Source organism: Martes martes, assembly GCF_963455335.1.
Source record: "Martes martes genome assembly, chromosome: 2".
Classification (NCBI taxonomy): domain Eukaryota; kingdom Metazoa; phylum Chordata; class Mammalia; order Carnivora; family Mustelidae; genus Martes; species Martes martes.
Window position 1 is genome coordinate 23549833 of NC_137889.1, and position 13073 is coordinate 23562905.

The following is a 13073-nucleotide window of genomic DNA, read 5'->3' on the forward strand; positions in this document are numbered from 1 at the left end:
CATGACCCCAGGGTCAGCAGGGAGCCTGCTTCTCTCTCTCTCTCCCTCTCTCTCTCAAATAAATAAAAAAAACTTTATAAATAAATAAAAACTTTTCTAACCCTCTGAGTTAAAATATCCTTCTGTTTTAATCTAGGATTTACTAGGGATTTATTGTAATACTTCACTAATTAACACAGGATATATTTTGAAATATTGTACAAAATGTGGATCTGAATTTGGTTTTTACCCCCCACTGTCTTCTATTGCCAAGTAGGTATGTGCAACTAAAATTAACTAAATAAATCTTTCTCACATTAAAAAAAAAATATGTGGGAAATATGGGTTATTAAGTGTCACTTTGAAAAGGAAGAAATGCAAACCCATCATTTAGCAGTATGTCAATATGCTCACAAAGGGATTACTTCCGGGTTGCATGATAAAGGATTTTTTTAAAACTTTTTTTTCTTCCCTTCTTTCACTCAACATTGCTTTGATCATAAGAAAAAAATTAACTGATAAACCCTTTTTCACTTATTTAAATAAACAGAAGTTCAAAGGAAGTTCCTCATCCCACAATTAGAATTTAAATAAATAGCCATGACCAAGAACATGCTCAGGTTCCAAAGGCACAGACCTGCTCTTGCAACTGAGTTTTATACTTCTCTGCTTCTTCAATGTAAATATTCTGGAACTTTTCACACTCCCCGGTGTAAAATTCTTTAAGCCGATTCTCTAGCTCTGATAGATCAGTTTGGTGCTGCTGGTTTAGCTTCTGGACGAACCCTTCATAAGCTATTTGCAACTCATTCCTGGCTTTTTCTAATTTCTCACAGGTCGATGAAGCAGTGACTGAAAAGAGATGAAAAAGGGAAAAGATATTTCATCTGTGCAATGTCCTAAATTCATCACATTCACGCATAGCTGTGATGAGTCTGGAAATACTGACACAGTACTCTCAGAGTACTTCGTTCTCTCCTGACCAGATTTTCAAATGTAATGGTATAAAAGTGAACAAGAAATAGGAACAAGAGGAAATGGTCGCTGGCAGCAAAATAAAACCCCCCAAACCAAAAAACAAAAACCAAACCAAACCAAAACAATACAAAAACCAAAAAACTCCCACACAACCATCTAGCAAGAAATAACAGAAGTACTTGAGAAAAACCCGGTTTCCAAGGGAGGATCACCCTTTTGTATGTTGACCAATCAGTGCAGGGGCCATAAGGAGAGGCGACTCTGATTGGCCGAGGCGTCTCTAAGGCCGGCCAGCCTGCAGGGAGAAGCTAAGACACAGGAAAGATCAGAGAGAAGAAATAAATGGGTTTTAAGCTTTGACTTAATTTGAGCCGATTTCAAAAGTACAGTAATAAAAACAAAGTATTAGAATATGTTGAACACAATCACCAGAGCATACCAGCTTTAGAAAAAAGCACATTTTAAAAGCTACAATATAAATATATCAGAAGGTCATTATTTTTAAAGGCAAAGTAATCCGAAAGGCATAATTTAAAATCCAAGCACCCTACTCTTCACCACCACTACTGAAAACACGTAACGATTAACGATACATGGCAGAACTTGCACATAAATGCATGCCCACCCACACTCTAATAAATCCTGGAATATCTTTAACCATTTCTCAGGAAGCTTGACTTCTGACTTTTCCAGCTTTCGTTTGCTGGCATTCAAAACAGGTGAAACGAGTGATACTCTGTCAGGAGTATCCCAAAGTGCCCAGGCAGTAATGTAAAATGAGTCCTGGCGACTCAGTTGTTAATCCTTACCTCTCATGTAAGGATTTCGCAGTTGTAGAAGGAGTGAGAGTTTCAGGGCAGAGAAAAGGACAGTTTAGCTTAATGATCATTCTACTTAAGTAATGTGAAATTGGCCAGTTTCTGGGAAGAATCTCCAACAATGAGGCAGACTTGTTTTCTTGGGAATATGCCATGTGGCAGCAGAAATATTAGTCACATGTCCCCTATTGGTATTCCTTCAGAGGCCTCACACCCTGCTGAGCACAGAGCCTGCTTCTCTCCCTCTGCCCCCTCCCCCTGCCCCTGCTTGTGCTCCCTCTCAGTCTCAGATAAATAAATAAAATTTTAAAAAAGAAAAAGAAAAGAAAACAAAGCTTAAAAGTGTTTAAGTTTCCTTGGCCACTGTGAGCGAGGTGAAGGGAAGGCAGAGGAGAGGGGAAAGGAAAAATGGGTCAGGGTCAGGCTGGGGAGGGAGGATTTACTGCTCAATCAGTACCACAATCCGAAGCGCAGGCCCAGCCCCAGGCAGTGACATCAGCCGGCAGCTGTGCACAGACCTTTGCTCTGCAACAGGCCTGGTGTGTGGTGTGGACAACAGCTGGGCTGAAATCATCCCTCACACAAACAGCTTCACTCTGAATTAACTGGCCTGGGATCCTGAAGGGACATTTTTATTTGGCTCATGAAATACTTTTTTAAAGGACATCCATGTAAACATTGCCTCAAGGCTCTGAGTGCTCCTCCTGCCAGAAACACACTGTTGGGGGGAGGGGAGGGGTGATGGATGTGACCCCTTGGGTTTAGTCCTGGACTTGCCCTTGTGCTTAGGACAGCCGAGGAGCAGTTTCTAATGCCACCTGTGCTCAGCCTTGTCTCTTCCTCACTTTCTCTTCAGAATTCCAGTCACTTTCAGGCAATTCATCAGGCACCCAACGAAAGCCAGGACAAAATAGGAGATTTTGCAGGATTTTGAGCAAGCAAGCAAGGAGTTTTCATAGTATTAGGTGATATGGTTTTCAAGGAGTTACTGCACAAATACAACATCCATAGAGTACAAAGTAATCTTTCTGTCCTGATGTTTTAATCTGTTTTATTAGGCGATTATTAAAAGCCTGTCTGTGACGAAGGGTGACAACAGACCACCGTCGAGAGCCAGAGCAGAGGAACTGCAAAAGCTATCTCCAGCAGTCCACCTTAGGATAAGAAAGAGAGTTTTCAGACTTAGGAAAGAAAGAAATCAACTCATTTACAAGGCCACCCCTAAAGCAGAAGGTCATGGAACAGAACAGAAGTTGGTGTTTTCACCCTGGGACAAACCATGCCTGTGAAGAGTTCTAAGCCAACGACAGAACAGGAACAACATAGTTTAAGCATACATAACTGAGAAGGGAAAAGTATTTCAGAAAAAGTGGTGAGATGCTCAGCATTTTCCCTTTTTGCATAGTTATCTGGATGACCTCTAGAAAAGGCCCCATGTCACGGTCAATTAGAATCTCTGAAAAATAGAACTGGATTCATCTTGGGCCCCTTAGCCATCATCCCCGAGGAGCTGAAGCACAGCCATTACCTAATTAGTCCCCGTGGCCTTTTCTAAGAGGAGGAGGTTAGATCTGTATTCTCTCCATCTCATAGAGACCCATTTCACTTTGGAGATTGATAAATGTCCTGTTTATATAGAAAACCATTACACAACCATGGCCCTCCAGCTGCAATATTCTTGCGAAATGTTATAGAGCTTTCTTCACTTTTGTATCTGGGTAGCATGCTTCATCATGAGACAACCCAAAATACTTTAATCCTCAGGAGTATAAATAAATGACTTAAAAGACAAGAGCTAGAATAATTAGGTTCAATTCTCAGTCACACCATTTACCGCCCATGTGATTTGAACAAATTACTTAAGCTTTCTAAGCCTTCATTTCCTCATTTTTAAAAATGCAGATAATATTTAGCACCTTCCCTGCAGAATTAAATAAGATTATATAGGAGAAGCACTTGACCCAGTGCCTGAACCAAGTCACTATGTGATAAATGCTGTTGTTACTATTATTCCTGGCCTTGAAAAAGTCCACCAGTTCAAATGTGTTTGAAGAGTCCTCAAAGACACGCTTGGGGTCCCAGGACCCAATGTGACAGTTAAAAAGCAGCCTTGCTTGTTGAGTAGTCAAACCTAAATGTATACACACACACATACGGTGGGGCACTATGGTACCCACACACCTCCAACCTTCCCTTCCTACTCCTATCGCTCTAACACTGGGTGCAACAGAATCATCCCAACTTTTAGAGGATTTTATCTAAGTTGGACATAAAGTCTAAAAAAGGAAAAAAGGAGGAGGTAAGGTCACATGGAAATCATACAAATTTTCATGATGCCACATACTGTGTGTCACACATTGTGACAGAAAGGAAAGATAAAGAGAAAAATAAGAGGACTTCATTCCCCAACTGTACAGACACACTTTCTCCAGGAGCTTCTGGTAGGCATGCTGTGGGTGCCAACCCTTCTTCAAGCATTGTTCCCCCTTCTCTGCACCAGCTATGAGGGAGACGAGATGCCTGTGTCTAACGTTTCTTTCCTGCTTTGAGTCCCTCTCTCTTTCTAGCCACCTGGGAAGTCAGACACCTGCTTTTAGTGCTAGACACCTTCACTCTTTTCTCTCAACTGGACCATTTTCTTACTTTACCACGTAAAAAAAATAAATTCAAAACGGATGAAAAACTTAAAGTTGAGATAGGAAACCGTCAAAATCCTAGAGAAGAACACAGGCAGCAACCTCTTTGACCTTGGCCATAGCAACTTCTTACTAGACATGTCGCTGGAGGCAAGAGAAATGAAAGCAAAAATGAACTATTGGGACTTAATCAAGATGAAAAGCTTCTGCACAGCAAAGGAAACAATTGATAAAACCAAAAGGCAGCCCACAAAATGAGAGAAAATTTTTGCAAATGACATATCTGATAAAGGGTTAGTATCCAAAATCTATAAAGAACTTCTAAAACTCAACACCCAAAAAACAAATAATCCAGTTTAGAAATGGGCAGAAGACATGAATAGACATTTTTCCAAAGAAGACATCCAGATGGGCAACAGACACATGAAAAGAGGCTCAACGTCACTCATCATCAGGGAAATACAAATCAAAACCATGAGATACTGCCTCATACCAGTCAGAATGGCTAAAATTAACAAACACTGGGAACAACAGATGCTGGCAAGGTTGAGGAGAAAGGGGAACCCTCTTGCACTATTGGTAGGAATGCAAACCAGTGTAGCCACTCTGGAAAGCAGTATGGATGTTCCTTAAAAAGAACAGAATAGAAACCCTACAATCCAGCAACTGCACTAGGTATGTACCCCAAGGCTACAGAGATATAGATTTGAAGGGGCATAAATGTTTATAGCAGCGTTATCAACAACAGCCGAATTATGAAAGAGCCTAAATGTCCATCTACTGATTAATGGATAAAAGAAGTGTGTACACACACACACACACACACACACACACACACACACAAACACACACACACACACACACAGAGGAATATTACTAAGCCATCAAAAAAATGAAAATCTTCCCATCTGCAATAATGTGGATGGAACTAGAGGATATTATGCTAAGTGAAATAAGTCAGCCAGAGAGACAAATACCATATGATTTTACTCATGCGTGGAATTTAAGAAATGAAACAGATGAACATGGGGAAGGGGAAAAAGAGTAAGAGGCAAACCATAAGAGACTCTTAACAACAGAGAACAAACTGAGGGTTGATGGAGGAATGGGGGTGAGGAAGGGCTAGATGGGTCATGGGGACTAAGGAGGGCACTTGTGATGAGCCCTGGGTGTTGTATGTAAGTGATGAATCACTAAATTCTACTCCTGAAACTAATACTACACTATATGTTAACTAACTAGAATTTAATAAAAATCTGAAAAGGAAAATAAAGCACATACTTCTCAGGAAAGTATACTTGCTTTAAAAAAACCTTTTAATTGTGGAAAATTTTAGATTTATAGAAGATAGTACACAGAGTTCCTACATACTCTCCACGTAGCTGTCCCAAATGTCAGCATTTTACGTAATCATGAGACATTTGTCACAATTAAGGTTTTAACACTGGAACAATACTAGTAACCATACTATAGACTTCATTTGGACTTTACCAGTTTTTCCACTAATGCTTTTTTAAGAAAAAACTTTGAGATTAATTTTAGAACTTCAGAGAAGCTGCGAACAGAGAATAGTTTCCAGATACCTCTCACCCCTTTCCCCCTAACATTAACATTGCACACTACCAAGGGACATTGTTGAAACTGAGAAACCAACATTGGCACACTATTATGAACTCAACTCCAAACTTTGTCCCTTATTTATGTTCCAGGATCCCATCCAAGATAGTTGTCATGTTTCCTGAGTCTTCTCTGGTCTGTGAGTGGGTCTTCCCCCAGCCCTCCATCAGGACAGTTTTGGAGTCAGGTATTTTAGAATGTCTCTTAATTTTGGCCTGTCATGTTTTCTCTGCATAGTCCACTGACCCAGCAATTCCACTAGTAAGAATCTATACACATATATTCCCATATATATAAAATGAAGGATGTTTGGGGTTTTTCACTGGAGCATTTCCATAACAGCAAAACATCAGAAACACCCTAATGTCTACTAGGAAGGAACCAGTTAAATTAACTGTGGTGTATCAAAACAATGGAATGCTTTCCAAAAATAAGACAATTTAATTAAGCTATTTAAAGAGAGTGATAAAGTTCTTTATGTATTGAACTTCAAGAACTGTTAAGTGGAATAACAAGGTGCAGAAATGCATGTATAATATGCTCCCAATTGTCTATAACAGTAAAGGAGAAACAAGTAAGTATCTCATCTTACTTCTCCTGTACCCCGGCCCCAGAAGCATGAATGGGAACGCTATCTTTTACCATAGTAGCATAACTAACTACTTCAGAATATTATTCTTATTCTACAGAGGGATATCTGGTCATGACCCACTCCCACGGTGAATGACTACAGAAGTTACTCTCTTAAACCAGGGTCTCATCTGTTTAAAATGGGAGATAGAGATATAAGTGAATAAAGTTATCAAGATGCCACTTGTAAGAAGTAAATCACTACATGGGGGAAGGGCCAGGGAGCCTACAACCAAAGGGTAGGGACTTAGACTATCCAACCATGGTCAATTCCAACTTTCCGCCTCTCAGTTTCCTGGTGAGCAAGGCAGGAACAAACACCACCCATTCCACTAACTTTAGTGTTTGGTGCGGATTTTGTAGAGTAAGTCTTCAAAAACTGCCTACGCCATGATCATTGACTCAGAAGACCTCCAGTTTCTTTCCAAAATGTACTACTTCCTTCTATGACCAAGAAATTTGGCAGTCACGTGGCAGAGAACAGTCTTCTTCTAAATTTCAAAATGAGCTACAGACAGCTTTCTGATGGCTCTTGGGAATTATGTGAATCAACATGAACTATTTTCAAAAGCCTCTCACTAATCCTAACTTATTAGGAATTTGCTTTACAAAATGCCTGGCCTCTCAATTCTTCCATAACTCATACTAGTTTCCTTTTAAATTCAGGTCACGCTTTACAAGGTGCTCTCACACCTATAATTTCATGTAACGGTGTTTTGAGTTAATAAAAGAGATATTATCTTCAATGTCCTTTTACTGGCAAGGGAACCGAAGGGGCAGAATTGGGTCCAGGACACCAATCTACTCAATGTTTTCAATGCAGATATACAGCACAGAGCTCAGAACCTCATCTGGAGGGCTATTTTCTCAACTTGCGATGTGTCTTTTTTTTTTTTTTTAAGATTTTATTTATTTATTTGAGAGAGAAATCACAAGTAGGCAGAGCAGCAGGCAGAGAGAGAAGAGGAAGCAGGCTCCTGCTGAGCACATGATGTGGGGCTCGATCCCAGGACTCTGAGATCATAACCTGAGCCGAAGGCAGAGACTTAATCCACTGAGCCACCCAGGTGCCCCACAACTTGTGACGTGTAAGCGAGAATTTAATCTGTACATGCAAGGGATGTCTGAGACTATTAAGGTATGTTCTCTTGTAGAAGCTAGAAAAACTGCAAGATAAGATAAGGCAGGTTTAAAAAAAAAAAAAAAGATCTCCCCCCTCAACACTGATTTGTGTTGAATGGGGGGGGGGGGAGCAGTGGGGTAGAGAGAGATGATCTGGCCCAGCCAGCCAATCTAGGTACAGAGGGGCCAGCTGGGCCTCCTCAGAGCCTCTGGGTCTCGCTGCCAATACAAGTCTGAAAAGGCTCTGCTGTTTTTCAACTTACTCACTGGCCAACGACATGCTGCAAAACAGATGCTCTCGCAATGACAACAGCAACATTCCATGGACCAGTGAAAACATTTAGGCATGAAAGTGGATCAGAGATGCAAGCCTGGCAGGGTAACAGACACAGGGTTCTATGCTTCAGGCCTGAGAAAAATCAGTTAGGACTTTAAAGAAATCACAATGACATGAAAACAATGCATCTAATGCTCATTTGGAAGCCGATGTACAAGAACAGACTCAATTCAGTTGGTGCTTTCTGGCATTACTGTTGACTGTCTTGCTGGGCTTACTTGATTCGTATATACTTTAAATAAAAAAACAACATTCTGGACCCCTAGGGTGGTGTCAAAGTGTACCCCATGGAACACTATATGATAATCACCTGCAGTCATCAGAAGCGCGTTGCTGGGCTCTGTTCCCAAGCCACCTGAGTCACAACTATGAATCTGGATTCTAACCTGGTCTATTTTATCACACAGGGAAGTCTGAGAACCAGCGTTCTGGACATATGACATTAGTCAAAACTGATCCTATCAAACTGGACAAGGACAAGTTAGGACAAGTTACAGAAGAAGGAAGAAGCCTCTATAGGCTTTCAAAACAGATACCCTTGGTATTACTGTGTATCTGAAGAGGTGACAGAATGTGACCTTTTACTTAAAGACACAGCCAGCCAAAGGCTGAGTATGCGATGGACGGCCATGGATGGGGAAAACGGTTTATGTCTGAGGTGGTATCAAAACCATCCTCAGTCAGCTCAGGGAGAGAAAGAATTCTCTTTGGGTATAGAGTTGGTTCTCATTATATTAGCAGTTTTTTCATTAAAGCCCACTTCAAAAACCACTTCTGGAATTCTGCAACTCCAAAGTGACTTAACCGTACAGAGTTTAAAAATCACTTTAAATACATAGGCTGTTAAGTCATAACTGTAGACAAAACTCCTGAAAGAATTAACACATTCCACAAGGTGTGTGGGAGCCTCAAGTTCGTAGACACCAATCAAGTGTTGCTTAGACAATTTATACACTGCTTCTGGCAGAGCCAAGTCACTTTTCCCTAACTGATGATAACAAGTCCTATTTTAATCTGACAGTACTTCCTGTACTTTTGAATAGAAAGGTCCTAAAAGTTGTTACCAATGCAAAGGAGTACTTGTATCACACGATTTTCTGACCTTTCGAATATTTTCATCATGCTTTCCCTGTTACCACGAATAGGAGTTTGGACCTACCGATGCTACCTAGGTCGTTATCCAGGCACTTTGCCCTCTAGCTGTCTGACCTTAGGAAGGTTACTTCACTTTTAAGCCTCAGTTTCTTTTCCTTTCTTCCTTCCTCCCTCTCTCCCTCCCTCCCTTCCCTTCCCTTTCCTGTCTTTTAATAAAATACTAACCAGTAGACTTGGAGCTGAGTATTGCTGTCGGGAAAGAGCTGGCATTCAGTAGATCTTACTGCCATATCCAGCTCATAATTTTTATACACACAGAAGAACAGTCAACTAGTCCTAGTGAATTAAGAGTTCAAATCCCATTTGTGGCATTAAATAGAAACTATTAGGACAAATGTATAAAAGAGATGTGCATTGTCCAAATAGCTCAGTGCAAACGATATTAAATTTACAGGAATGCCTGTGAATAGAGGCATCTCAAGGTTCGGAAATCTAGTTCATTTGACCAGATATTTAAGTCTCAGTAGGATGAAAAACTTGAATAAAAATAGATGGAACATCTATAAAAAAGATGTACATTAGCTATTAATTCTGATGGCTAAACATATAAAATACCTTTTCAATAAAAAAATACCTTTTCTTCATTAATTTAGATAAAAATGTGATTCTAGTGATTAACAAAAAGCAGTAGGAACTCCTGAAGATCATAATTTATGGTTCTCTATCATACTGGTTTTGATCCAACACAACTCTTAAAAAAATCAGAATGATATACTTATTCCCCATCCCAGAGGCCAAATGCTTGCTGCGGATACAGACCATTAAACTGAACTGTCATCTATTTCAAGGGCTAACACTTTCAAAATGATCTAACTGGCACTGTCAGACATAATTATAAAATGTTTCCAAGGGAATTATAGTTCACCTTACTTTATTATTATTCAGTCTTAAAAACATGCACGTTATTTTTAAATGGTTTGCAGGAAAACATTCGTACACAAAACCACTGAGTATTATAATTTATAAGGATAATACCAACTTTCCCTAGTTACCATCTTCAATACAAAAGTCATTCATTCACTGAGGTAGTGAGTGCCAGACACAAAGGTATCAGCAGGTAGAGCTGCCAATGTGAAGGAGATACAGTCTCTGAAGGGCTCCATTGTTCTGGATTGTGAGAAGAGGTCTAGAAACTACCCGAAGAACAGAGTTTCTTGAAGGTCACAGTAGGGGGCACAATGAACTTGCTTGCAAGATTAGGTAAAACTCAACTGATGATATGATATTTTCATTAGGACTTAACGAGGTACGTTAAGGAGACGTTTAAGAAGCAAAAATAGAAAGGCAGTAAAAAAGAGAGCATTTCAAGCACAGAGAATATCATGTGCCAGAGAGGTATGAATGGACCCATTGCTGGGGTGTGAGGAGAGGAAAGAAAGTGTGAAGAAAGGCAAAGGAATTCCCCGACATCATGAAGCTGGGCTGAGAGTCCCAGTCAAACCATACATGGCAGCCAGAGGGTATTTGGACTTTCTGCCAAAGCCCAAATGAAGTCACTGACGTTTGTTAAAGATGTCCAATAGAGGACAGATGTGAGATTTATTTTAAATATGGTCCCGGTAGCATGTGGAGAGGACAGAAGCAGGCCTGGAGCAAGGTGACCTGTTGGGTGACCACTGGAATATATCTGGGGTGAGCAATTATGGGGCTTAAATTAGAACAGCAGCAGCCAGAAGGCAGAGGAGGGACAGATCCAGATACTGCGATACTTAGAACACAGACTATCACGTAGAAGATGGAGGAAAAGGCGTGTGATACCTGTTGTTAGCTTGGGTGGTGAGTGAGTGATGATGTCATTGCAGAAGATGATGAATAGACTTTGAGGAAAAGAGGCCTGAAGGAGGAGACACTGCAGAACATTACATTAAGGAAGCAAGGGGTTGGGGAGTCCGAAGGTCTGATTATACCACTGGTTCTCCTGGAGGCAGCTCTGCACTGGGCAAAACACATCTACAGCTTGGAAGGAGAGAACTAGGAAAATAAATCAGTGCATCATGACCCTACAGGTTGTAGCTGAAACCAGGGGAATGCAGGGGATAACAGCAGACAGTGAAACCCTCGCTATACTCTGACCCTAAAGGGGTTAGTGAAATCAAGCAACATCGACGAAGACTTTCCCAAGTCATTCAGCATAACCATAATGAAGACTATGAGGCAAGATGGAAAAGTGTTTGACACGTGCTAAACAGATCAGAAGACACATAAAACAACATGAATGAATCTCAAAAGGATTTTTTCTGTGTGAAAAATATCAGACATAACATAATGCATGTTTCCATTTATACGAAATTCTAGGATACACAAGATAACTTACATGATAAAAATCAGATCAGTGTTTGTTTCTGGGGGGGTTGGTCATTGACTGGAAAGGAGCATGAGGAGATTTTCTGGGAGGACAGAGATCTTCAATACCTTGATAAAGGTGTAGGTTATATACGTGTTTATCAACAAGCATTCCACTCTATGTAAGTCATAACTTCACAAACAAGTCAAGACATGAAGTCATATATATTCATATAAACAAAGACACAAGAGAATATGCAAAAATAAAAGCTCTGTCAAGGGTGCCATAACTCTGGGCTATTTTCCTCTCACTTTGCAATTTTAATTTCCACACAATGTCCTTAAATACAAAGAAACCAACACCCAAACACTTCAAATGCCCATCAATACTTATCAATTTCTTAGGAAAATGGAAAGCATATATATTTTTTCCATAGTAAGGAGAAAAGAATCCTTGAAACGAAGCAATTTACTATCTGAAGACAACAAGAAAACACAAGACACAATAAATACATGGTTGTAAAGTATTGAGGACTCCAGGGGTGGGGGGAGCCTTATGGCTTTTGTTCTGAGCTCAGTTGAGTGAACTTGGCAGTAGAGGACACTTGTCAGAGTAACTAGTGAGACAACAGGAAAGTCAGTCAATGGAGCAGACAGTTGGAGGCAGTTAGATTCCAAAGGCCACTATCACAGACTTTACTTGGGTTTCAGTGCTCCAGAGTTTCAGCTGTCCTTTATTTTATTATTATTATTATTATTTTTGCAGTTCTTAGTTTAGGAACCTTGCCTATATTTTCATAAAGGAAAGAAAAGAAACAGCACCCAGCGGGAGACTTACAACAAGAGCCCCCCATTATTTTGGAGAGAAATGGTGGACACTTGGATGATAGTGATGGTAGTAGCGCTTCCTCTTCTTGAGGTGCCTGTGGCAGACCAGGCACTATGACAGCTGCTTCATACATCTCACTGTTTTATCCAAGCTCCATGACAATCCAGCCAAATACGCATTAACTTCCTAAGTCCCATGAGGAAACTGGACTCAAAGAAGTGAGGCAACTCCTAGCTAGAATACGTGGACCCAATTCTACACTGCAGACTCCACATGGCAAGTCCTTCTACTGCGTCAGGAAGGGACCCACCATGTCTCTCTGCCCTTGGAGTCGGAAAACAAACAAAACACCCAGCTCATCCTGAGGGATTTCTAATAGTATTTGGTCTAATTACAATTCCTTCCCTGCAGTGTAGTCCATGCCCCCCAAACACAGCCAATGTGGGTAATTACTACACAGCTATAAACTGCACACGTGCATTCCTACTATTTAGTAGTAGGTGACACCTGGTGCTAGGCACTTCACAGTGAGTTACCTCATGTCATCCTCATGACCACCCCTGAGCAGACCATTATTAGTGCCACTGAATAGAGAATGAAACTGTGACTCAAGACCTGTCACGTGACTTGTTCCTACATCACCCAGCCACCAAAGATTTGGACCCTGAGAGTGTGACCACACAGGTTAA

At 40.6% G+C, this 13073-nt stretch overlaps 1 protein-coding gene across 7 annotated transcripts in view; it reads right to left on the reverse strand.

The window, feature by feature from the left end:
• The window catches only part of MTUS1 (microtubule associated scaffold protein 1), a gene marked incomplete at its 5' end in the record, with an annotated part of 168740 nt that overhangs the window by 10733 nt on the left and 144934 nt on the right, over positions 1-13073 (reverse strand). For all 7 annotated transcript variants that reach the window (XM_080796036.1, XM_080796035.1, XM_080796034.1 and 4 more), the window contains one exon: positions 617-831. In XM_080796036.1, coding sequence (XP_080652162.1) covers positions 617-831 — 215 coding nt within the window. The remainder of the gene's footprint in view (positions 1-616; positions 832-13073) is intronic.